At 45.7% G+C, this 27,343-nt stretch overlaps 1 protein-coding gene across 1 annotated transcript in view; it reads left to right on the top strand.

The window, feature by feature from the left end:
* Positions 1-24,277, top strand: part of LOC139396498 (phospholipid-transporting ATPase ABCA3-like) — a gene marked incomplete at its 5' end in the record, with an annotated part of 56,901 nt that extends 32,624 nt beyond the window's left edge. The window contains 17 exons of the mRNA XM_071143520.1: positions 685-895; positions 1,360-1,510; positions 1,976-2,074; positions 5,519-5,717; positions 5,943-6,249; positions 6,474-6,747; positions 8,268-8,472; positions 8,735-8,954; positions 9,546-9,704; positions 10,286-10,458; positions 10,781-10,915; positions 11,740-11,934; positions 12,314-12,501; positions 15,146-15,316; positions 15,524-15,720; positions 17,925-17,998; positions 21,300-24,277. Of these exons, the coding sequence (XP_070999621.1) occupies positions 685-895; positions 1,360-1,510; positions 1,976-2,074; positions 5,519-5,717; positions 5,943-6,249; positions 6,474-6,747; positions 8,268-8,472; positions 8,735-8,954; positions 9,546-9,704; positions 10,286-10,458; positions 10,781-10,915; positions 11,740-11,934; positions 12,314-12,501; positions 15,146-15,316; positions 15,524-15,720; positions 17,925-17,998; positions 21,300-21,422 (3,081 nt within the window). The remainder of the gene's footprint in view (positions 1-684; positions 896-1,359; positions 1,511-1,975; positions 2,075-5,518; positions 5,718-5,942; positions 6,250-6,473; positions 6,748-8,267; positions 8,473-8,734; positions 8,955-9,545; positions 9,705-10,285; positions 10,459-10,780; positions 10,916-11,739; positions 11,935-12,313; positions 12,502-15,145; positions 15,317-15,523; positions 15,721-17,924; positions 17,999-21,299) is intronic.
* Between the last annotated feature and the right edge of the window lie 3,066 nt (positions 24,278-27,343).

Below are 27,343 nucleotides of genomic sequence, written 5' to 3'. Positions count from 1 at the left end.
ATCTGTCTGCTTTCCACCAGACACTGGGAGATGAGTTCACCTTTCAGCAGGACAATAACCTAAAACACAAGGCAAAATATACACTGGAGTTGCTTACCAAGAAGTCAGTAAATGTTCCTGAGTTACTGAGTTACAGTTTTGACTTAAATCTACTTGAACATCTATGGCAAGACCTGAACATGGGTGTCTAGCAATGATTAACAACCAATTTGACAGCCCTTGAAGACTTTAGAAAATAATAAATGGGCAAATATTGCACAATCCATAGAGACTGACCCAGTCTACTCACAGCTGTAATCAATGCCAAAAGTGCTTCTACAATGTATTGACTCGAGGGTGTGAATACTTAGGTAAATTAGACTTTTATTTATTTCATTTTCAAAACATTTTCAAAAATTCCTAAAAACATGTTTTTACTTTGTCATTATGGGGTATTGTGTGTAGATGGGTGAGAAAAACATTCTCTGAAATCCATTTTGAATTTGGGCTGTAACACAACAAAATGTGGTGTGAATACTTGATGCACTGTATGTGCAACACACAAGGCTAGTTCAACACATCTTACCCCTCTGGCTCTTTCTCTGTCCCTTCACTTCCATCCCTCAATCTTCCCCTTCCTCCACCCCCCTCCCTGTCTCTATCTTTGTCCTTACATCCCTCCATCTCACCACTCCTCCCATCCAGGTGGTGATGTTGGATGAGCCCACGTCGGGCATGGACCCGTCGGCGAGGCGGGCCACCTGGGACCTGCTCCAGGGTGAGAAGCGCGGGCGCACCATCCTGCTGACTACACACTTTATGGACGAGGCCGACCTGCTGGGGGACCGTATAGTCATCATGGCTGGGGGAGAGCTGCAGTGCTGCGGCTCGCCTCTGTTTCTCAAGAACAAATATGGTGAGAGGAGGGAGGGAGAAAAAGAAGAATGGGAATAGAGGGTAAAGGGTGTGGGAGAGGGAAGAGAGGAGGGAGGGAGGGAGGGAGGGAAGGGAGAATGGGTAGAGAGGGTAAATGGTGTGGGAGAGGGAAGAGAGGAGGGAGGGAGAATGGGTAGAGAGGGTAAAGGGTGTGGGAGAGGGAGGAGGGAGGGAGATAAAGGAGAATGGGTAGAGAGGGTGTGGGAGAGGGAAGAGAGGAGGGATGATAAAATGAACAGGTGTGATGGAGAGGTTGTGGAAACAGAGAGAAGAGAAGAGGTGGAATGTAGTGGTGAAATGAAAAGGGTTGGATAGAAGGGGTGAAGTGGGAGTGAAGAATACAAGACAGAACATAGTGTGAATAACTAGTAGTTGTAGAATGTCATAAGGTGATAGGAGAGGGATTCAGAGATGTAACTTTACCTTCCTTCTCCTGCGTCTCAGGTGCTGGCTACCACATGGTGATCGTGAAGGATGCGCTGTGCAACGTGTCTGAGATCACACGTCTGGTCCACATGTACGTTCCCAATGCCACGCTGGAGAGCAGTGCTGGGGCTGAGCTCTCATACATTCTGCCCAAAGAGAGCACCAACCGGTAAGACAAAATCAATACCCAATCTCACACAGGCCATCAGTGCCGATGGCCACAGCTCTGTGTTTAGTGTGACACTATTTTTGTCAGTCTATTTTGATGAGACCAAGTTGGGTCCAATCTGAGGGTGTTGCTGCTTGCTACAGTATGATTACAGACACCTCTACTTCTAGAGGTAAGGGTGATGTTTCAAGTAGATATATAGCTTATGTCCCAAATGGCACCCTATTCCCTATTTAGTGCACTACTTTTGACCACTTTTGACCTGGTGAAAAGTAGTGCAGTAAAATGGGAATAGGGTGGTATTTTGGTCCCTGCCCTAGTTGTTGGTTTTATCTGGAGGGAGTATTGACTGACTGTTGAGGTTATTTAACGGCCTGTGATGTCACCGTAGATCCCCATGACAGAAGACTGTTTTAGACCCGGGTCTGACTGATCTCTGATGGATCAACGTTCTTCCCTCTCCAGGTTTGAGCTTCTGTTTGCAGAGCTGGAGATGAACAGAGAGGAGCTGGGCATCGCCAGCTATGGAGCCTCTGTCACCACCATGGAGGAGGTCTTCCTCAGGTATGGGATCACACACTCACCACAGCTCCCAGGGAGAGTAGCAGCTAGGCCTGGACCTCTCACCACAGCTCACAGGGAGAGTAGCAGCTAGGCCTGGACCTCTCACCACAGCTCACAGGGAGAGTAGCAGCTAGGTCTGGACCTCTCACCACAGCTCCCAGGGAGAGTAGCAGCTAGGCCTGGACCTCTCACCCCAGCTCCCAGGGAGAGTAGCAGCTAGGCCTGGACCTCTCACCACAGCTCCCAGGGAGAGTAACAGCTAGGTCTGGACCTCTCACCACAGCTCCCAGGGAGAGTAGCAGCTAGATCTGGACCTCTCACCACAGCTCCCAGGGAGAGTAGCAGCTAGGTCTGGACCTCTCACCACAGCTCCCAGGGAGAGTAGCAGCTAGGTCTGGACCTCTCACCACAGCTCCCAGGGAGAGTAGCAGCTAGGTCTGGACCTCTCACCACAGCTCCCAGGGAGAGTAGCAGCTAGGTCTGGACCTCTCACCACAGCTCCCAGGGAGAGTAGCAGCTAGGTCTGGACCTCTCACCACAGCTCCCAGGGAGAGTAGCAGCTAGGTCTGGACCTCTCACCACAGCTCCCAGGGAGAGTAGCAGCTAGGTCTGGACCTCTCACCACAGCTCCCAGGGAGAGTAGCAGCTAGGTCTGGACCTCTCACCACAGCTCCCAGGGAGAGTAGCAGCTAGGTCTGGACCTCTCACCACAGCTCCCAGGGAGAGTAGCAGCTAGGTCTGGACCTCTCACCACAGCTCCCAGGGAGAGTAGCAGCTAGGTCTGGACCTCTCACCACAGCTCCCAGGGAGAGTAGCAGCTAGGTCTGGACCTCTCACCACAGCTCCCAGGGAGACTACCTTAAAGCCTGCAGTTGTAATAAATATTAACACTTGTCATGAGTATGTATGTACCTGCAGGCTTTTAAGTGTACGCACACAAATATATATACACACACACACACACACACACACACCTGTGGCGGTCGATGGCGTTTAAGATGGAGGATGATTTGTGTCATGGGCATGGCCTTAATTCTATTACAGCATATTGGATAACTGTCTTTCATATTCCATTCCATGGAATCCATTCCATATTCCATTCAACCAGCTCAGTGTAATATCGATAGGCTTAGGCTACTTACTACATGATACTCACGTGTTCCCTATACCCTATCCCTATCCCTATACCTATCCCTATACCTATCCCTATACCTATCCCTATCCCTATACCTATCCCTATACCTATACCCTATCCCTATCCCTATCCCTATACCTATCCCTATCCCTATTCCTACACTGCAAAAAAGTGTGTTTTAATCAATGATTTGGTGACGTGAATATATTTTGTGTAGTTTTATCTAAAAAGATAACTTTTTATAAAAAAAAAAATTTCTGAGGAGGATGGTCCTCCCCTTCCTCCTCTGAAGAGCCCCCACTGACACACACACACACACACTTATTCCAGTTCTCATCTTCTGCTCAATTACTCTGCATCACCAACCAGCCAGCTGTCTTCAGCTTACATCTGAGCAATTATTTCTGCCTGTGTTTAAAGCCTCTTTGTTTGTGTGTGTGTGTGTTTTTAAGCAGATTTTAATGTGTGAGTGTGTGTTTTTGGGGGGGGGGGGGGGGGGGGGGGGGTGAGCATACATACATGTCTTTGTGTTACTGTCTGGTAGGATAGTTTGTTTGCTTGCACGTGTTCTTGTGGACACGTGTTTTTTCAGTAGAACACGGCTGTGAAGGCTCTAAACAGGATATTGCAATTACCTCCAAAATATCTCATTTCAGGCGTCATTATTTTTACATCACAATGTGGGTCTATCAGTGAGTGTCTCCATCATTCCCTGTATACAAAAGCCTCATTAGTCCTTAATTTTCAACTCCACTAAAAGCCACCATCTTAACACGTGTTCAGTCTGTACATACCCTGGCTATTACATACAGCCTCTTTCCATTACCAATTTCATTCAGCTTTATTCCCACCCAGCTCTCTGAAGGGGTGGACCATCTACATTAGTCCTGTCATTTCAGTTTCAGTTCAAATATACTGAAAGCCACCTAATTTAACACCTGTTCAGACTGTTCCTACCTTGGCCAAGTCATTTCCGCTTCTTTTCATCTTACTACATATGCAGTCTCTTGGTCATTATCGATTTCATTCAGCTACAGCAGAGGCCCGAGTCCATTTTCACACCCTGGATAGGGGTCTCGTTGATCACTTATAGAACTGTTAGATATAGCTCTTTGAGGGGAGTGCTGTCTGTGTCAGGCGTTGTGGGAGTGGAGATTGGCTGGCTGAAATGATCATTCATTTGTAACGGACAGAAATGGCGTTCTGGCTATTGTGGTTGTCCAAGCTCCTGTCCATCCCCTCAGAGTGAGAAGACGAGAGAGTTAGCAGGGCTGGAATGACATAAAATGCTCACCATCACCAGTAACACAAACACACTCCCACTTATTAAGTACTCTCCGATGAGCTCCTTTGTTTGGTGTACAATAGACCCCGGGGTGTGTTCCTGAGTTCTGTGAAGAGATTTCAACATCCGTCTGATTCACACAGAGTGCTCTCTCCATAAGCCACTTCCGGAACACAAAGATTCATCCAATTATGAATGAATATGTTTCATGTCTATAAATACATTTATACAGTCTAAAACGGTCAAGATGTCATACAGTACAAAGAAAGGTTCCTACGATCCTCCGGACCACCTGACATGATTAGGATCAATGGATCTCGAACTAAAGTTTCCTGGTCAGGACACATGGTCTGGAAAAACTCAGCATATTTCATTGAATTTACAGATGAATTGAATTGTCATAATCTAATACTAGGTATCTAACTACTGTAAATTGTATATTTCCTTATGTTGTCCTGATAAAGCTTCGTTCAGTAGGGAAGCTCAGTTAAATTGTTACGAGTAAGTTCATCCCGGTCTACTGTCAGACTAGAGAAGTCCACTAAGTTGTATTGGTCCCTGTGTACTGTCAGACTAGAGAAGTCCACTAAGTTGTATTGGTCCCTGTGTACTGTCAGACTAGAGAAGTCCACTAAGTTGTATTGGTCCCTGTGTACTGTCAGACTAGAGAAGTCCACTAAGTTGTATTGGTCCCTGTGTACTGTCAGACTAGAGAAGTCCACTAAGTTGTATTGGTCCCTGTGTACTGTCAGACTAGAGAAGTCCACTAAGTTGTATTGGTCCCTGTGTACTGTCAGACTAGAGAAGTCCACTAAGTTCTATTTGTCCCTGTGTACTGTCAGACTAGAGAAGTCCACTAAGTTGTATTGGTCCCTGTGTATTGTCAGTCTAGAGAAGTGTACTTTTTTAAATGTTTGTATTTCCTTATGCGAGTCCTCAGAGTGGTGAAGTTGTTGGTCTCTAGCCTGGACATCCAGGGTTTGGGTTAGATACACTGCTACTGTACATTCTTGTGTATTTCCAGAGTGGGGAAGCTGGTGGATTCTAGCCTGGACATCCAGGCCATCCAGCTGCCCCCGCTGCAGTACCAACACGAGAGACGCTCCCACGACTGGACCATGGACGACACCAGCAGCTACAGCGGCATGACGGACGTCACCGACTTCACTGACAGCGGCACGCTCATCTCCGAGGACTGCTCCAACATCAAGCTCAACACCGGGGTGAGAGAGGAGAGTTTTTGTGTGTGGGTTCAGACAGGAAGTGAGCTAAATGTCAATATAGAAGGTTGCCTGTACACATCTTCTCTTTCTGCCATTAATATGGTTTATTAGTAGGAAGGTTTAGGAGCTTACAAAATATAGGAACATACTGTATTAAATCAGAGGTGATATGGAAATATCTTGCTCTTCTCTCTCTCCTGTCTGTCTTCCCACCCTCCTCTCCAGGCCAGACTGTACATGCAGCAGTTCTATGCCATGTTCCTGAAGCGGGCGCTCTATAGCTGGAGGAACTGGAAGGTGATTGTGGCCCAGTTCCTGGTGCCCCTGGTGTTCACCGTGCTGGCCCTGGTGGTGGCAAAGACCTTCCCCGGGCGCCACGACTCACCGCAGCTGAGGCTGGCACTGGGCCGCTACGGCCCCACCACCGTGCCCGTGGCCCTGGAGCCCGGCAAGGGACCGCTGGCAATCGCCCTGGCACAGGTGTATTCTTCACAATTGGCCGCCCAGCAAGCCCAGGACGTTAATATTAGGGGTAAGCGTGTCAGCATGTTGGAAGAGATCACAGGATCACAGTACCACATAATAACTAGTTATTTGAGGTGAAAGGTGATTTGTAGATCAGTGATTCTGTGCAGTTGTCTGCAATGTAGTGAATCTCAAACACGCATGGTGGAAGCTGCTTTAGACCATAAAGATGCAGACATGGAAAATGCTTGTCTTTACTGATCCACCCTATCCCCTGCTTCTTCTCCTCAGACTTCACGGAGTACGTGCTCACCAAGACCGAGGAGGAGGGCGGGGCATTCAACGAGCGCTGCGTGGTGGGTGCATCATTCATAGGCGGCACGGGGAAGTTTGCCGAGGTCACGGCCTACTTCAATAACCAGGGCTACCACACGGCCGCTACAGCCCTGATGATGGTGGACAACACCCTGTTCAAAATGCTGGCCGGGCCCAACGCATCGATTATGACGGGAAACATGCCCATGCCCCGCAACGTCTCCGAGAGCGCCCAGAGTCAGCTGACAGAGTGAGTAGGGAGTATGGCAGGGATGGAGGGGAAGGAGGGAGGGAGGGATGGTGGTATGGAAGTGGAGAGGGTGTTATGAAAAGAGGAGAGGGGATAGGAAAGGAAAGGAAAATTGATGAAAAAAGAGGAGAGAAGGAGAAGAGGGTATTGAAGGAACACAGGTGTTATCTTGAACACATTTGAGAAGAGGAGTGAATGTTTAGTTGAGACACTCTGACTCAGTTCATAACTTCCTTATTGTTGTTAGATAGAAGTTGACTTTTCCATCAACCACCTTGTTTTGGGTCCTTATTCTGGCCTATCCTTTAAACACCTGCGGTCAACACATCTGTTACAGCCACTAAACCCCAATTAAACCAGGGTACTTCCCAAATGGCACCCTATTCCTTACAGAGTGCACTACTTTTCACCAGGGCCCATAGGGCTCTGGTCAAAAGTAGTACACTATGTAGGGAATAGGGTGCCATTTGGGATGGATGCACATCCAGTCAATGACCTCCCGGCCCTGCTGGATGGCTGGCTGGATCGATGGGGAAGCAACAGAGGCTGTTAAGTTCGAGTCTGAGGGGGAGATATTGACCAACACCATTCATCAGGAGGTGTTTTTTAGAGGTGAGAGGATGGAGAGGGAGTGGTTCGGTCAGGGAAGGTATATTGATGGGAGGAAGGATAGAGTGAAAGAAGGATGAGAGGATAGAGGTCTGGTGAAGATGTTCTCCTGGCTATCAGGATATTTATTGTTTCATAATACTCCATCTCTTTCTCTCCCTCCTTCTCCCCTCTGCCTGCCGACCTCACCACTCAATACATAATCTGCCTCCCTTACTTTTCTTTCTTTTTCCTGTGACTCCTCCCAGCTCCACGCCCTTCTTTATTTTCCTCATGACTCTTTAAAAAATGTTTTACCCTCCTCTCTTCCGTCTCTCTATTCCTTCTCGCTCGCTCTCTCTCTCGTCTCTCTCTTCCGTCTCTCTATTCCGTCTCGCTCGCTCTCTCTCTCGTCTTTCTCTCGTCTCTCTTTTCCGTCTCGCGCTCTCTCTCCCGTCTCGCTCTCTCTCTCTCTTCCGTCTCGCTCTCTCTCTCTCTTCCGTCTCGCTCTCTCTCTCTCTTCCGTCTCGCTCGCTCTCTCTCTTCCGTCTCGCTCGCTCTCTCTCTTCCGTCTCGCTCGCTCTCTCTCTTCCGTCTCGCTCGCTCTCTCTCTTCCGTCTCGCTCGCTCTCTCTCTTCCGTCTCGCTCGCTCTCTCTCTTCCGTCTCGCTCGCTCTCTCTCTTCCGTCTCGCTCGCTCTCTCTCTTCCGTCTCGCTCGCTCTCTCTCTTCCGTCTCGCTCGCTCTCTCTCTCCCGTCTCGCTCGCTCTCTCTCTCGTCTCTCTCTTCCGTCTCTCTCTTCCGTCTCGTTCTCTCTCTCTCTTCCGTCTCTCTCTCTCAATTCAATTAAAATTGCTTTTTTGCATGGAAAGTTTAGGGACTGTTTAAATAGTAACCCCCCCCCCCTCTCTCACTACTTCCCTCCTCGACACAGAGGTCAGACAGGCTTTGCCATCGCCATCAACCTGATGTATGGCATGGCATCCCTGTCCAGTACCTTCGCCCTGCTCCTGGTCACAGAGCGTTCACTCAAGTCCAAGCACGTACAGCAGGTCAGCGGCGTCTACCTCTCCAACTTCTGGTTCTCTGCACTGCTCTGGGACCTGGTCAACTTCTTCCTGCCCTGCATGCTCATGCTGGTCAGTATACCATCTGGATTTACTTAAAGGCCCAATGCAGCTGTTTTTTATTTTAATATCAAATCATTTCTGGGTAACAATTTAGTACCTTACTGTGATTGTTTTCAATGAAAATGGTCAAAAAGAAACAAAATAAGTTTCTTAGCAAAGAGCAATTTCTGATGCAAGAATTTTGCTAGGACTGTCTGTTAATGGTGTGGGTGGGGAGGGTAAAACTGAAAACTAGCTGCTATCCAAACAGTGTTTCACTCCCTCCCAACAGGTGGTGTTCCGGGCGTTTGGGGTCAAGGCCTTCGTAGCAGACAACCACCTGGTTGATGTGTTATTACTCCTGCTGCTATATGGCTGGGCCGTCATCCCCCTCATGTACCTGCTCAGCTTCCTGTTCTCCACCGCTGCCACCGCCTACACCCGCCTCACAATCTTCAACATCATCAGCGGCACCGCCACCTTCCTCACCGTCACCATCATGACCATCCCAGGTGAGAGCCAGGGCCAGGATACTAGCATTTCACACCATCGTGCCGACCCAAACCAAACTGTGCCGGCTCTGATATTTTCAGGATGGTCCAGCAACTGTGGGGATGCGTAGCCAGTACAACGTGGCCCAGTTTGGTTCTGAGGTGTGAAAAGCCCAGGTGTACTGGAACACTGGACCTGTTGGCAGCTCTGACTACACTTCTAACTACATGGGGAATCATTAAGATTTGGCGATTTAGAGCCTGTTTCTCTGCTAGGAAAAAGAACGACCCCCTACTGCACACTGGTGCACTTATTTGCTTCAGAACTGGGGATTAGGCAGGCAAAATATGCTGTGGAAATACATTTGATGAATTTCCCTTACCATAATTCTCTCATCTCATTTCCTTTCCTCCTTTCCCTCCTCTCCTCCTCCTGTTTCCCCTTCTCTCCTCTCCTTCCCATCCCCCCCTCCTCCTGTTTTCTCTTCTCTCCTCTCCTCCTTTCCCTCCTCTCCTTCTCCTGTTTCCCCTTCTCTCCTCTCCTTCCCATCCTCTCCTCCTCCTGTTTCCCCTTCTCTCCTCCTCCTGTTTCCCCTCCTCTCCCCCTCGCAGAGCTATATCTACAGGACCTGTCTCGTAACCTGGACAAGGTGTTCCTGCTCTTCCCTAACTACTGCCTGGGCATGTCCTTCAGCCAGTTCTACCAGAACTACCAGTTCATCACCTTCTGCACCCCCAACCCTGTGACCATGGCCTTCTGCCGTGCCTTCAGTGAGTAGTGTACGGTGTTCTCCTACAGCAGGGAGACAGCAGCCGTAGCTGTATCACAGTGTCCATAGTTCAGTAGGAATACCTATTGTATTCGTAGCTTCTTTGGGAGGGGGGTGGGGACCAAAAATGTAGAGGATTATTTTATGGGACAATATACAAATGTTATTGAGAAAGATAATTTGAAAAAGAAAATGTTATTGCGTTAATAAATATATGTTGGTTCTCTTAATTTTGATAGAGATACAAATATAATGAGTAAAAGGTTGTTTGTTGATATATTTTTTTAAACAGATTTTAAGGTTGATGTTAGATTTAGGGTGGGGTCGCCAGAATAAAAAAATAATAAAATGGGTATCCTGAAATGCTGGGGGAAAATAAAGGGGTCTCTGCTGAACAAGTTTTAATACCACTGTGTTACATGATATGTAATGGTAGTAATATTGTGATGATGATCACAATAATGTTGATGAGAATGATTCTGACTATGACGATGGTAAAGAGGATGAGGAAGAGCCTGTCATGCTATTTTCTAGTTAACCTTTCGTAGCACTGACTGGTCTTGTTGCTCCTCCCTCTTCCAGACATCACGTACCAGGAGAACTACTTCTCCATGTCGGAGCCAGGGGTGGGGCGTTTCCTGGTGGCCCTGTCCCTGCAGGGTGTAGTCTTCATCACCCTCCTCTTCATCATCGAGATGCAGTGTGTCAAAACCCTCCGCCGCTTCCTCACCCACCTCGCCAGCAGACGTAAACAGGTTAGAAGGGGAGGGGCCAGAGAGTTGACTATAGGGTGCTACCTCATGCCCCGGGTGGGCGGTGTTTTCAGAAAATGTGCCTACCTGATGCCCTGAGCGAGATTAAACTAATGCCCCATTTGTTTATATAGGGCTGTAGTCAAGAGCAAATTATACTCCTCTTTTAAGAATTTCAGATTTCTGAAAAACTGGTAAAATTTTGGTGTGGTTGGGTACATGTCAAAATTCAACATTACTGTGCCCTGCTGTAATTTCTTACAGCTGTATTATGCCAATAGTATAAAAAGACCTCATCGATAATGACAGTCAGTATGTCTCCTAGTTGCCTCTGATGGGGGATGCGGCCCTACTGCCGGAGGACAGGGACGTAGCGGAGGAGAGGAAGAGGGTTCTGGAGTGTCAGCCCATAGTAGAATCTATGGTGGGGAGCCCACTCATTCTGCAGGACCTCAGCAAGGTACAGCAATCTGTCTGTTAGTCTGGTCTCCCTCCCAGAGGCATCCAATAGTGGTGAGGGCCTCCCTCCCTCCCTCCCTTTCTCTAGGCACACAGCAGTGATCTCCCCCCTCCCTCCCTCCCTCTAGGCACACAGCAGTGATCTCCCTCCCTCTAGGCACACAGCAGTGATCTCCCTCCCTCCCTCCCTCCAGTTCTACAGCAGTGATCTCCCTCCCTCCCGCCCTCCCTCCAGTTCTACAGCAATGATCTCCCTCCCTCCCTCCAGTTCTACAGCAGTGATCTCCCTCCCTCCCTCCAGTTCTACAGCAGTGATCTCCCTCCCTCCCTCCAGTTCTACAGCAGTGATCTCCCTCCCTTCCTCCCTCCCTCCCTCCCTCCAGTTCTACAGCAGTGACCTCCCTCCCTCCCTCCAGTTCTACAGCAGTGATCTCCCTCCCTCCAGTTCTACAGCAGTGATCTCCCTCCCTTCCTCCCTCCCTCCCTCCCTCCAGTTCTACAGCAGTGACCTCCCTCCCTCCCTCCAGTTCTACAGCAGTGATCTCCCTCCCTCCCTCCCTCCAGTTCTACAGCAGTGATCTCCCTCCCTCCCTCCAGTTCTACAGCAGTGATCTCCCTCCCTCCCTCCAGTTCTACAGCAGTGATCTCCCTCCCTCCCTCCCTCCCTCCCTCCCTCCCTCCCTCCCTCCCTCCCTCCCTCCCTCCCTCCCTCCCTCCCTCCCTCCCTCCCTCCCTCCCTCCCTCCCTCCCTCCCTCCAGTTCTACAGCAGTGATCTCCCTCCCTCCCTCCAGTTCTACAGCAGTGATCTCCCTCCCCCCCTCCAGGTATACAGCAGTGGAGAAACAGTACTGGCGGTAGACAGACTCTCTCTAGCAGTGGGGAAAGGAGAGTGTTTTGGCCTGCTGGGTTTCAATGGAGCAGGGAAGACCACCACCTTCAAGATGCTCACCGGGGACGAGACTGTCACCTCTGGCGATGCCTACATTGACGGCTACAGCATTCTGAGGGATGTCAAGAAGGTTGGAGAGAGAGAGGAAAACATTTTATTTATTTTTTAAAATATAACTTTTTTTTTAATGTCACATACACAGGATAGGTGCAGTGAAATGTGTTGTTTGACAGGGTTATCCATAGTAGTACGGCATCCCTGGAGCAAATTAAGGTTAACTACCTTGCTCAAGGGCACATCGGCAGATTTTTCACCTTGTCGGCTCGGGTATACTCAAACCTCTAAGCTACCTGCTGCCCTTACTTAAAAGTTCATTAGGGCACACCGTAGCAAAGCATTTTGCAACAGAAAACAAAAACTAGCATTTCTTATTGAATGCGTAATATACCTAATATACTATGAAACAAAATCACCTTGCATGACACCACCCTCTCTCCCGTGTGTCGTAGGTACAGCAGCGGATTGGCTATTGCCCGCAGTTCGACGCTGTCCTGGATCACATGACAGGAAGAGAAACGCTGAGCATGTATGCTAGGCTCCGGGGGATACCAGAGAAATACGTGTCAGGCTGCGTGGAGAACGTGCTACGGTCCTTACTACTGGAGCCCCATGCTGACAAACTGTGCCGCAGCTACAGGTAAGCAGTGAGGGGGGAGGGGCTGTGTGTTTGTGTTGGTTTGGGGGTGGGGGACAGTGTGTAGGTGTGTTGGGGTGGGGGACAGTGGGTGGGTGTGTTGGGGTGGGGGACAGTGGGTGGGTGTGTTGGGGTGGGGGACAGTGGGTGGGTGTGTTGGGGTGGGGGACAGTGGGTGGGTGTGTTGGGGTGGGGGACAGTGTGTGTGTGTGTGTTGGGGTGGGGGACAGTGGGTGGGTGTGTTGGTTTGGGGGTGGGTAACAGTGTGGGTGTGTTGGTTTGGGGGTGGGTAATAACAGTGTGTGTGTGTTGGTTTGAGGGTGGGGGACAGTGTGTGGGTGTTTTGGTGTGGGAATGGGGGACAGTGTGTGTAGTGTGTTGGTTTGGGAATGGGGGACAGTGTGTGGGTGTGTTGGTTTGGGGGTGGGGGACAGTGTGTGGGTGTGTTGGGGTGGGGGACAGTGTGTGGGTGTGTTAGTTTGGGAGTGGGGGACAGTGTGTGTTGGTTTGGGAGTGGGGGACAGTGTGTGTTGGTTTGGGAGTAGGGGACAGTGTGTGTGTGTGTGTGTTGGGGTGGGGGACAGGTGTTAATCTGGTGTGTTTGTAGGGCACTTGCAGGTCACAGAGCTCTTTTCTTGCTATTTTTGTTGTGCTCCTTCTCTCTAGAGACATATCTTGTCCTATAGTGTACACTACTCCTTCTCTCTCTAGAGACATATTTTGTCCTATAGTGTACACTACTCCTTCTCTCTCTAGAGACATATCTTGTCCTATAGTGTACACTACTCCTTCTCTCTCTAGAGACATACAGTGGGGCAAAAAAGTATTTAGTCAGCCGCAAATTGTGCAAGTTCTGCCACTTAAAAAGATGAGAGAGGCCTGTAATTTTCATCATAGGTACACTTCAACTATGACAGACACAATTAGAAAGAATTCTCACAGAGAATCACATTGTAGGATTTTTTATGAATTGATTTGCAAATTATGGTGGAAAATAAGTATTTGGTCACCTACAAACAAGCAAGATTTCTGGCTCTCACAGACCTGTAACTTCTTCTTTAAAAGGCTCCTCTGTCCTCCACTCGTTACCTGTATTAATGGCACTTGTTTGAACTTGTTATCAGTATAAAAGACACCTGTCCACAACCTCACAGTCACACTCCAAACTCCACTATGGCCAAGACCAAAGAGCTGTCAAAGGACACCAGAAACAAAATTGTAGACCTGCATCAGGCTGGGAAGACTGAATCTGCAAAAGGTAAGCAGCTTGGTTTGAAGAAATCAACTCCCTCGATCTGGGGCTCCACGCAAGATCTCACCCCGTGGGATCAAAATGATCACAAGAACGGTGAGCAAAAATCCCAGAACTACACGGGGGACCTAGTGAATGTCCTGCAGAGAGCTGGGACCAAAGTAACAAAGCCTACCATCAGTAACACACTACGCCGCCAGGGACTCAAATCCTGCAGTGCCAGACGTGTCCCCCTGCTTAAGCCAGTACATGTCCAGGCCCGTCTGAAGTTTGCTAGAGAGCATTTGGATGATCCAGAAGAAGATTGGCAGAATGTCATATGGTCAGATGAAACCAAAATATAACTTTTTGGTAAAAACTCAACTCGTCGTGTTTGGAGGACAAAGAATGCCGAGTTGCATCCAACCATACCTACTGTGAAGCATGGGGGTGGAAACATCATGCTTTGGGGCTGTTTTTCTGCAAAGGGTCCAGGACGACTCATCCGTGTAAAGGAAAGAATGAATGGGGCCATGTATCGTTTGCAGTGGTCTGATACTCCTTCCATTTCAATATTATCGCTTGCACAGTGCTCATTGGGATGTTTAAAGCTTGGGAAATCTTTTTGTATCCAAATCCGGCTTTAAACTTCTTCACAACAGTATCTCGGACCTGCCTGGTGTGTTCCTTGTTCTTCATGATGCTCTCTGCGCTTTTAACGGACCTCTGAGACTATCACAGTGCAGGTGCATTTATACGGAGACTTGATTACACACAGGTGGATTGTATTTATCATCATTAGTCATTTAGGTCAACATTGGATCATTCAGAGATCCTCACTGAACTTCTGGAGAGAGTTTGCTGCACTGAAAGTAAAGGGGCTGAATAATTTTGCACGCCCAATTTTTCAGTTTTTGATTTGTTAAAAAGGTTTGAAATATCCAATAAATGTTGTTCCACTTCATGATTGTGTCCCACTTGTTGTTGATTCTTCACAAAAAAATACAGTTTTATATCTTTATGTTTGAAGCCTGAAATGTGGCAAAAGGTCGCAAAGTTCAAGGGGGCCGAATACTTTCGCAAGGCACTGTAGTTGAAGTGTACCTATGATGAAAATTACAGGCCTCATCTTTTTAAGTGGGAGAACTTGCACAATTGGTGGCTGACTAAATACTTTTTTGCCCCACTGTATCTTGTCCTATAGTGCATACTACTCCTTCTCTCTCTAGAGACATATCTTGTCCTATAGTGTACAGTACTCCTTCTCTCTCTAGAGACATAGCTCATGAATGTCAAGATATTACTGAGTACAAACACACTGCCTTTCCTCCTTCCTTCCTTCCTCCCTCTTGCCCCCCAATCCCTTCTCCCTCAAATCCCTTCGTAACCCCCCCCTTTCACTCTCTCTCCCTCCAGTGGGGGCAATAAGAGGAAGCTGAGTGCGGCTGTGGCTCTGATTGGTGGACCCCCGGTCATCTTCCTGGACGAGCCGTCCACTGGCATGGACCCGGTTGCTAGGCGACTGCTGTGGGACGCTGTGACGCGCACCCGGGAGTCTGGAAAGGCCATCATCATCACCTCTCACAGGTGAGCATAGCACACACACACACACACACACCATCCTCTTTATCGCCATCATCATCATCATCTTCCACCTTCCAGTACAGTCATTACTGTGTCACAGGAAGGAACAGAGTGACTCAGAGAATAAAATAGATGTTGTCGTGCTTGGTTTACCTTTCTCCCTCTCCTCTTTTGTTCCTCTCTTCTTCCCCTTCTCTCTCTCTGCTGTAGTATGGAGGAATGCGAGGCCCTGTGTACCCGGCTGGCTGTGATGGTGAACGGTCAGTTTAAGTGTCTGGGCAGTCCCCAGCACCTGAAGAGTAAGTTTGGCAGCGGCTACACACTACTGGCTAAAGTACGAGTGGACAAGGAGGTGGAGGATAGCGACCTGCAACTCTTCAAGGACTTCATCGAGAGCACCTTCCCAGGTCAGAGAGACACACACACTCTGAGTCAGACTCATGAACATACACGGGTGCACACACACAAACAAACTTATACAGGCGCATGTAGTGTACACACACACGTAGACATGCACAAACACTCACGCGTACGTATGCACACAGACACACGTGCACGCACCCCACCCCCTGAGGCTGGTTCAAAGATAATCCAAGATGTATGACTGTCAATGGTTTAGGGCAGTGGTTCCTAAACTTTTTATATTCCCATACCGCTTAAAAGTCAACCTCCAGCTCTAGCACCAGGGTCAGCACACTCTCAAATGTTGTTTTTTGCCATCATTGTAATAAGCCTGCCACACACACACCATACGATACATTTACTAAACATAAGAATGAGTGAGTTTTTGTCACAACCCGGCTCGTGGGAAGTGACAAAGAGCTGTTGTAGGACCAGGGCACAAATAGTAATAATCAATAATTTTGCTCTTTATTTATCCATCTTACATATAAAACTTATTTGTTCATCAAAAATGGTGAATAACTCACCACAGGTTAATGAGAAGGGTGTGCTTGAAAGGATGCACATAACTCTGCAATGTTTGGTTGTATTGGAGAGAGTCTCAGTCTTAAATAATTTTCCGTAGACTGTCTGTGCCTGTATTTAGTTTTCATTCTAGTGAGGGCCGAGAAGCCACTCTCACATGGATACGTGGTTGCAAAGGGCATCAGTGTTTTAACAGCACGATTTGCCAAGGCAAGAAACTCTGAGCGCAGCCCTATCCAGAAATCTGGCAGTGGCTTCTGTTTAAATGACATTTTCACAGAACCGCTTGTTTGAATTTCGATGAGGCTCTCTTGTTCAGATATCTGTAAGTGGACTGGAGGAAGGGCATTAAAGGGATAACGAATCCAGGTTGTGTCATCCGTTTCAGGAAACTATCTGCGTAATTGCGCACACAGCTCACTCAGGTGCTTCGCTATATCACATTTGACATTGTCCGTAAGCTTGAGTTCATTTGCAAACAAAAAATCATACATTAATGGAAAGACCTGTGTGTTGTCCTTGTTAATGCAGACAGAGAAGAGCTCCAACTTCTTAATTTAATCATAGCCTCAATTTTGTCCCGCACATTGAACATAGTTGCGTAGATTCCCTTTAATCCTAGATTCAGATCATTCAGGGGAGAAAAAACATCACCCAGATAGGCCAGTCATGTGAGAAACTCTTCATCATGCAAGCGGTCAGACAAGTGAAAATTATGGTCAGTAAAGAAAACTTTAAGCTCGTCTCTCTATTAAAAAAGTGTCAATACTTTGCCCCTTGATAACCAGCGCACTTCTGTATGTTGTAAAAGCGTTACATGGTCGCTGCCCATATCTTTGCATAATGCAGAAAATACAAGAGAGTTCAGGGGACTTGCTTTTCGAAGTTAACCATTTTCACTGTAGTGTCCAAAACGTCTTTCAAGCTGTCAGGCATTCCCTTGGCAGCAAGAGCCTCTCGGTGGATGCTGCAATGTACCCAAGTGGCGTCGGGAGCAACTGCTTGCACACGCATTACCACTCCACTATGTCTCCCTGTCATGGCTTTTGCTCCATCAGTACAGATACCAACACATCTTAACCACCAAAGTCCATTAGATGTCACAAAGCTGTCCTGTACTTTAAACACATCTCCTGTTGTCCTGGTCTTCAGAAGAGGATGTCTTCCTGATGCATCGTGAAACAGTGTTGTTTGATGAAGATATTGTCTGTTTTTTTTGGCCTTTTCCCCCGGCATTGTCCCAGCCATATCCGCGGCAGCAGGAAGAATTAAGTCCTCTACAATAGTCTGGGGCTTGCCTGTCCAGCCACTCGGTAGCTCACCATATAAGACGCTTCTAGCCTCTTCTTATTAATGGTATCAGTTGCTTTCATACATGTACTACTACGCAAAAGTCGTCTATTCTAGCTCAAAAAAAACCCTGTGGCTTATTTTTCACATTTCGTCATGTTTCGTTTCTAAATGTCTGCGTAAGAGGGTTTCCCGCGAGAGAGTAACGGTTCATGTGATTGGATGTTAATTATTTGACTAGGCTGCCTGTATTTGACATTGTGTTTTTGTTTCGATAAGCACTAGATGGTTTAATTTTATTTTTGGAAGTGAAACGAGGCTACACCTACCCCAGTTTGGGAATACCTGGTTTAGGGGGTTGGTCTAACATGACATCACTTCCTTCTCTCCACAGGAAGTCTACTAACAGATGAACACCAGGGCATGGTACACTACCACTTAACTGACAAGACTCTTACCTGGGCACAGGTAACAATCTCTCTTTCTCTTTCTCAGCCGGTCCCTATTCACTCCCTAACCCTTCTCCTTGGCCTTAACCTGTCAGCCAACCTGTCTTCTAGACTGTAATAGCACTATCTAGTGGAGACCTAACCTGTCTTCTAGACTGTAATAGCACTATCTAGTGGAGACCTAACCTGTCTTTTAGACTGTAATAGCACTATCTAGTGGAGACCTAACCTGTCTTCTAGACTGTAATAGCACTATCTAGTGGAGACCTAACCTGTCTTCTAGACTGTAATAGCACTATCTAGTGGAGACCTAACCTGTCTTCTAGACTGTAATAGCACTATCTAGTGGAGACCTAACCTGTCTTCTAGACTGTAATAGCACTATCTAGTGGAGACCTAACCTGTCTTCTAGACTGTAATAGCACTATCTAGTGGAGACCTAACCTGTCTTTTAGACTGTAATAGCACTATCTAGTGGAGACCTAACCTGTCTTTTAGACTGTAATAGCACTATCTAGTGGAGACCTAACCTGTCTTCTAGACTGTAATAGCACTATCTAGTGGAGACCTAACCTGTCTTCTAGACTGTAATAGCACTATCTAGTGGAGACCTAACCTGTCTTCTAGACTGTAATAGCACTATCTAGTGGAGACCTAACCTGTCTTTTAGACTGTAATAGCACTATCTAGTGGAGACCTAACCTGTCTTCTAGACTGTAATAGCACTATCTAGTGGAGACCTAACCTGTCTTCTAGACTGTAATAGCACTATCTAGTGGAGACCTAACCTGTCTTTTAGACTGTAATAGCACTATCTAGTGGAGACCTAACCTGTCTTCTAGACTGTAATAGCACTATCTAGTGGAGACCTAACCTGTCTTCTAGACTGTAATAGCACTATCTAGTGGAGACCTAACCTGTCTTCTAGACTGTAATAGCACTATCTAGTGGAGACCTAACCTGTCTTCTAGACTGTAATAGCACTATCTAGTGGAGACCTAACCTGTCTTTTAGACTGTAATAGCACTATCTAGTGGAGACCTAACCTGTCTTCTAGACTGTAATAGCACTATCTAGTGGAGACCTAACCTGTCTTTTAGACTGTAATAGCACTATCTAGTGGAGACCTAACCTGTCTTTTAGACTGTAATAGCACTATCTAGTGGAGACCTAACCTGTCTTTTAGACTGTAATAGCACTATCTAGTGGAGACCTAACCTGTCTTTTAGACTGTAATAGCACTATCTAGTGGAGACCTAACCTGTCTTTTAGACTGTAATAGCACTATCTAGCGGAGACCTAACCTGTCTTTTAGACTGTAATAGCACTATCTAGTGGAGACCTAACCTGTCTTTTAGACTGTAATAGCACTATCTAGTGGAGACCTAACCTGTCTTTTAGACTGTAATAGCACTATCTAGTGGAGACCTAACCTGTCTTTTAGACTGTAATAGCACTATCTAGTGGAGACCTAACCTGTCTTTTAGACTGTAATAGCACTATCTAGTGGAGACCTAACCTGTCTTCTAGACTGTAATAGCACTATCTAGTGGAGACCTAACCTGTCTTTTAGACTGTAATAGCACTATCTAGTGGAGACCTAACCTGTCTTTTAGACTGTAATAGCACTATCTAGTGGAGACCTAACCTGTCTTCTAGACTGTAATAGCACTATCTAGTGGAGACCTAACCTGTCTTCTAGACTGTAATAGCACTATCTAGTGGAGACCTAACCTGTCTTTTAGACTGTAATAGCACTATCTAGTGGAGACCTAACCTGTCTTCTAGACTGTAAGAGCACTATCTAGTGGAGACCTAACCTGTCTTCTAGACTGTAATAGCACTATCTAGTGGAGACCTAACCTGTCTTCTAGACTGTAATAGCACTATCTAGTGGAGACCTAACCTGTCTTTTAGACTGTAATAGCACTATCTAGTGGAGACCTAACCTGTCTTCTAGACTGTAATAGCACTATCTAGTGGAGACCTAACCTGTCTTTTAGACTGTAATAGCACTATCTAGCGGAGACCTAACCTGTCTTCTAGACTGTAATAGCACTATCTAGTGGAGACCTAACCTGTCTTTTAGACTGTAATAGCACTATCTAGTGGAGACCTAACCTGTCTTTTAGACTGTAATAGCACTATCTAGTGGAGACCTAACCTGTCTTTTAGACTGTAATAGCACTATCTAGTGGAGACCTAACCTGTCTTCTAGACTGTAATAGCACTATCTAGTGGAGACCTAACCTGTCTTCTAGACTGTAATAGCACTATCTAGTGGAGACCTAACCTGTCTTCTAGACTGTAATAGCACTATCTAGTGGAGACCTAACCTGTCTTCTAGACTGTAATAGCACTATCTAGTGGAGACCTAACCTGTCTTCTAGACTGTAATAGCACTATCTAGTGGAGACCTAACCTGTCTTCTAGACTGTAATAGCACTATCTAGTGGAGACCTAACCTGTCTTTTAGACTGTAATAGCACTATCTAGTGGAGACCTAACCTGTCTTTTAGACTGTAATAGCACTATCTAGTGGAGACCTAACCTGTCTTCTAGACTGTAATAGCACTATCTAGTGGAGACCTAACCTGTCTTCTAGACTGTAATAGCACTATCTAGTGGAGACCTAACCTGTCTTCTAGACTGTAATAGCACTATCTAGTGGAGACCTAACCTGTCTTCAAGACTGTAATAGCACTATCTAGTGGAGACCTAACCTGTCTTTTAGACTGTAATAGCACTATCTAGTGGAGACCTAACCTGTCTTCTAGACTGTAATAGCACTATCTAGTGGAGACCTAACCTGTCTTCTAGACTGTAATAGCACTATCTAGTGGAGACCTAACCTGTCTTCTAGACTGTAATAGCACTATCTAGTGGAGACCTAACCTGTCTTCTAGACTGTAATAGCACTATCTAGTGGAGACCTAACCTGTCTTTTAGACTGTAATAGCACTATCTAGTGGAGACCTAACCTGTCTTCTAGACTGTAATAGCACTATCTAGTGGAGACCTAACCTGTCTTCTAGACTGTAATAGCACTATCTAGTGGAGACCTAACCTGTCTTCTAGACTGTAATAGCACTATCTAGTGGAGACCTAACCTGTCAGCCAACCTGTCTTTTAGACTGTAATAGCACCATCTAGTGGAGAAAGAGTGTAATGACGTATTTGCCTTTGATTTGTATCCGACTACTCCACACAATTGACGTTGTCAGATACAGCTTTTGATTTCAGGCTAAGCACTGACTCACCCTCTGATTTCCCTCTTTATATCCCCTCTCTTCACCCCCCCCCCCCCCATCCTCCCCAAGGTGTTTGGCACCCTGGAGGCAGCCAAAGAGAAGTACAACATCGACGACTACGCTGTGAGCCAGATCTCCTTGGAACAGGTGTTCCTCAGCTTCGCCCAGTTCCAGCACTGCAGCAGGAAATAGATACAGCGAGGAGGAAGAAGAGGGGGAGCTCCATCTCTCTGTTTCTCTCTCTTTCTGTCTGTCCATCCGTCGTGTGTATTTCTCCACTCTGTGTGGCTGACCTGTGTACATGGGCTCGACTATGTGACGCGCCACTGAGCTATGATCAGGTCTTGATCTACATACACACAGACAGACACTGTGCAGTGATGGAGCAGAGTTTGAATCCCTGGACACCCGGTCTTCAACGTGGCCGTGTTACCCCAGCTCCCTCTAACCCCGCTGGGCTTGGACCGCCAACCAGACTGGACCTGTTGATCCAAGCCTGGGTCTTAACCATCAACCACTCATTTCTCTTCTGTTCAATCAGTTTGTGTGTTGGACATTTAGGTCAGTACAGAGGCAAGGTTAGGGTTAGGGAGTTCTGTTTAGGGGGGGGGTGTCTGCTATACGACCAAGTAAGGAATCTTAAATGTTACCCCTTTTTTGTCTTTGACATTTAAGACCATGTATACAACTGGATACCACTGGATATGATGGTCTACTCTGTATAATACAACTCAGCCTTGTGAATGTGTGACAGGCAGGGTTGTGAATGTGTGACAGGCAGGGTTGTGAACTTGTATGCAGCTTTCTTTATGAATGATTTTTGTCTCCTCATATGATTCTTACTGTGATCCTAAACAATTGTGCACAGTGGGTATTGTTCATCACTGATATGATTGAAATATACAATGAAGCACTTCAAGTGATGGAATTGTAAAACAAATCAACACATTTTTTTCTTTATTAGGGTAAATGCCATGCTAATGCCATGCCAGGGTAAATGCCATGCTAATGCCATGCCAGGGTAAATGCCACGCTAATGCCATGCCAGGGTAAATGCCATGCTAATGCCATGCCAGGGTAAATGCCACGCTAATGCCATGCCAGGGTAAATGCCATGCTAATGCCATGCCAGGGTAAATGCCATGCTAATGCCATGCCAGGGTAAATGCCATGCTAATGCCATGCCAGGGTAAATGCCATGCTAATGCCATGCCAGGGTAAATGCCATGCTAATGCCATGCCAGGGTAAATGCTATGCTCTAACACTTGCTCATCATTTTTGGTCGGATGTAAATGATGTAATAGATTCATGGTACTGAAGCCACTTCCTGTAGGAAATCATTAGTTTGGTTTGCAGGAACATTAGCTAACAATTGCATGTCTGAATGAACAACAACCTCTCTGCACTGCATTGCATGGCACACCAACAGTGTGCTAGGTATTGAGATGCCCTCAGACCATCATCGAAATTCCTAATTGCAAGATTCAGAAAGAAAAAAGGTCTTGAAGGATTTGGGCATGTTGGACTGTGTGGTTTCTATCCTTAGCATTGTGTCCACTGACTGAAGCACAACTTCCCTTTCTACGGGCTACAGTAAGTTTGATGCAGTGTCATAGTTACAGAATCACTATATCAACCTGCTGAGGTACAGATATGTTATTGGACTTTAAGGGATAAGTCAATGACCTTGTGAAATCACTGAACTATCCCTTTAAGTGAGGTGTTTTTTGGTTAGTTTACCCACACTAATTTAACTGCAGCCTAAGCATTTCATGTTAACTTTATTTGTTTGTGTGCTGTCCCTTTACTGCTGTCAATTATACTACTACAGTACTACAATGTTATTCCTGAAGGCTGAAACAAAATGATGTTTTTGCTTATCAATGTGTAGATGATTTACAGCTATGGACCAATGCACTGTTACGTCCTCTTAATATAGAGTTTAGAGTACTTTACTATAGAGTAACACACCGTCCAGTCAACAAATCAGTCACTTTCTTCCCGTCCATTGGCTGTTTTGTTTTCTCATTTGAAAACCCTTTCTTAATGTATTTGAATGAAGAGGTTGAATGAGAATGTGAGGTTTAAAGACAATAGCTTCCACAAGAATGAAAGTATTTCTGTCCAGACAGAGAATTCCTGCGTCTTGTCCCAGCATTCCATTTCTACATTTTTTTTTGCTTTGTGGAAAATGTTTAGGCCAAGTCTAATATTTAGTCCAATTGTGTCTAGACATGTTAACTCTCCTATGTTCTCCCAATGCTACACTGGTTGATGTGGTTATGTATCTAAACTATCAACAGTAGTCATGGGAGCTTAGTGTAAACGTCTTAAAGGGGTAGCTGACTTGTTTTGTTGATGTTTTCAGTTAAAAAAAGTAAACTGTCCTTTTTTAAAAGAATGTTTCTCAAAATGGTTAACTTATCAATGCAACTGACTGTAAAACAGCCTCACATAAGGACCATGAAGGATCAACTCTGCCCCCCCACCTCCCCTCATAGCTCACTCAATCTAGCAAGTTGACTTTTTTATTTTTATTTTTTAAAAGCACTTTTGAAGTAAACCTCCGCAACAATGTCTGTTTCTGGGATGGTTGAACTGATAGGCAAGTGGTTACAGACTTATGTTTGGAAGACAAAAAATATGGCTTATTGATTATACAGGGCTCTGTCCTGACAACTTCTGTTTTTGTTACGTTTCTACATATTATAGATGCTAGTTCATCTATATGGACATGTCTTACAGCAAGTAAAAGAGAACTTGAAAACATTGTGATGATGATGATGATGATGCATATGATTAGGATGAAATACAATGTATCATATTTAAAAAGGGACTCTTCATCATTGTACTCGTATGTACTGTATCATGGAACTAACCTTGTCTACTGTATAATTACTGCTATTATTTTTTAAATTAAATTTGCTTTATGCAAATTGGAACAAAAACAAGTATTCCTTTTCTTTAGAAACACCACACTCCCATTATACATAATCAATGATGAGGTATTCACCACACTCCCATTATACATAATCAATGATGAGGTATTCACCACACTCCCATTATACATAATCAATGATGAGGTACTCACCACACTCCCATTATACATAATCAATGATGAGGTACTCACCACACTCCCATTATACATAATCAATGATGAGGTATTTACCACACTCCCATTATACATAATCAATGATGAGGTATTCACCACACTCCCATTATACATAATCAATGATGAGGTATTCACCACACTCCCATTATACATAATCAATGATGAGGTATTCACCACACTCCCATTATACATAATCAATGATGAGGTATTTCTAATTAGAAGCCAGCTGTTCTACAAATATATAAAACTGGACCAGCTGGACTCAGCCAGTAGTACACGGTGGCCATATACTGTTAACACCTGTATGCTTTGTTTGTGAATCAGAGCATGACCTGTGTGTATCCCATCAGTAGTTACAACCCAGGTTTTCTCTGGTGTTTTCAGAGGGGAAGGCACAGAAACCCTCAGTAGTTACAACCCAGGTTTTCTCTGGTGATTTCAGAGGGGAAGGAACAGAAACCCTCAGTAGTTACAACCCAGGTTTTCTCTGGTGTTTTCAGAGGGGAAGGCACAGAAACCCTCAGTAGTTACAACCCAGGTTTTCTCTGGTGATTTCAGAGGGGAAGGAACAGAAACCCTCAGTAGTTACAACCCAGGTTTTCTCTGGTGATTTCAGAGGGGAAGGAACAGAAACCCTCAGTAGTTACAACCCAGGTTTTCTCTGGTGATTTCAGAGGGGATGGACAAAAATCTTGCAGGACCAGTTATTTGACCTCCCTATTCCCTGCTGTATTGCCAGATTTGCATATATGTCATACAACCTGGAACCCATGGGCTGGTTTCCCAGTCTAGGACTATGCTACATCTGTCTGGGAAACCTTTATTGGGCTTGGGTTATTCTTTCACTCCCCTGAATGGAAAAGTAGGGGTTGGTCAAAGACATTCATATTACCATTACTCTAAAGCCAAATATGTGTTTGGGATGGACTCTACCTTTCTTAAAAACTACAAAGAGTCACTCATTGGCCCCATTACTAAGGTCACCAACACATCTATTGGTCTCTGTGTGTTTCCAAGGGTATGGAAGTCGGCCATAATAACGGCCATCTTTAAATCAGGCGACCCTGCTGACGTGAGTAACTACAGGCCCATTAGTATACTACCTGTGGTGTCAAAGGTTGTTGAAAAGTGTGTAGCAGAACAACTGATTGCCCACCTCAACAACAGCCCCTTCACATTACACTCCATGCAGTTTGGCTTCAAAGCGAAACACTCCACAGAAACGGCCAACTGCTTTCTTCTGGAAATTGTGAAGTCCAAGATGGACAAAGGGGGTGCTGTTGGGGCTGTGTTTCTGGACCTAAGGAAGCCTTTTGATACTGTTAACCATGAGATTCTCATCACAAAATTGTCCAAGTTCAACTTTTCCCCTGATGCCTTGAGATGGATGAAATCATACCTTGAAGGCAGAACTCAGTGTGTCAGAGTGAGCAATGAGCTGTCGCCCACTCGTAGCTATGATGTGGGCGTGCCCCAAGGGTCAATACTGGGGCCCCTCCTGTTCAGCCTGTACATTAATGCCTTCTGTCTGTACTGGGTCTGAAGTTCAAATGTATGCAGATGATACAGTGATATATGTGCATGCAAAGAGCAAACAACAAGCTGCACAAGAACTCACTACTGTAATGGTCCAGGTTACAAAGTGGCTCAGTGACTCGTGTTTGCATCTCAATGTGAAAAAAACTGTTTGCATGTTCTTCACAAAGAGGGCAACAGATGCTACTGAGCCAGATGTCTATGTGTCAGGGGAGAAGCTCCAGGTGGTATCTGATTTTAAGTACCTTGGCATCATACTTGATTCCAACCTCTCTTTTAAAAAGCATGTGAAAAAGGTAATTAAAATAACCAAATTCAACCTAGCTAATTTCCGATTTATACGAAATTGTTTGACTACAGAGGTAGCAAAACTGTACTTCAAATCTATGATACTCCCCCACTTAACATACTGCTTGACAAGTTGGACCCAAGCTTGCTGTACAACATTAAAACCTATTCAGTCTGTCTACAAACAGGCTCTCAAAGTGCTTGATAGGAAGCCCAATAGCCATCATCATTGTCACATCCTTAGAAAGCACGAGCTCTTGAGTTGGGGAAATCTTGTGCAATACACCGACGCATGTCTTGTATTCAAGATCCTTAATGGCCTGGCTCCCCCTCCACTCAATATTTTTGTTAAACAGAAAACCCAGACATATGGCAGCAGATCCACAAGGTCTGCCATGAGAGGTGACTGTATAGTTCCCCTAAGGAAAAGCACCTTTAGTAAATCTGCATTCTCTGTGAGAGCTTCCCATGTCTGGAATACACTGCCATCAGACACACATAACTGCACCACATGTCACACTTTCACAAAATGCTTGAAGACATGGCTAAAGGTAAATCAGATTTGTGAACATGGTCCCTAGCTGTGTGTTGCCGCTTTCCATGTTGTCTGTTGTCTGTAGCTTGTGAGGTGTGGAAACACTTTGTTACTTTTATGAATTTTGTCTTGCTGCTTTTTGTTTTATGTTGCTCTGTCTGTATGCTACGTCTTGCTTGTCCTATGTTGCTACGTCTTGCTTGTCCTATGTTGCTCTGTCTGTATGCTATGTCTTGCTTGTCCTATGTTGCTATGTCTTGCTTGTTCTATGTTGCTATTGTCTATATTGTAATTGTTTTTAATAACCTGCCCAGGGACTGCGGTTGAAAATTAGCCGGCTGGCTAAAACCGGCACTTTTACTGAAACGTTGATTAATGTGCACTGTCCCTGTAAAAATAAAAATAAACTCAACTCAAACCAGGAAGCATGAAGAAAAGTATTTTATAGGTGTGAGAAGGATTTGTCAGTTCTTTGTTCATGTTCACAATCTGCTAACTGATTCTTCAGAAAGTGTGAAACACAATCAGACCTAAAAGACAATCGAGGTTAAACTGTATTCCTACTTCCTCTTATTCAGTTTTGTGATTACGTTTAATCAGTAAATTCTCTGTTGCTCAGTATAGACGGATTACAGTATAAT

The sequence above is a fragment of the Oncorhynchus clarkii genome, unplaced genomic scaffold, assembly GCF_045791955.1.
Source record: "Oncorhynchus clarkii lewisi isolate Uvic-CL-2024 unplaced genomic scaffold, UVic_Ocla_1.0 unplaced_contig_13377_pilon_pilon, whole genome shotgun sequence".
NCBI classification, from domain to species: Eukaryota; Metazoa; Chordata; class Actinopteri; order Salmoniformes; family Salmonidae; genus Oncorhynchus; species Oncorhynchus clarkii.
Note: the sequence above shows the minus strand (reverse complement) of the source record. Positions and strands in the feature narration are given on the sequence as shown.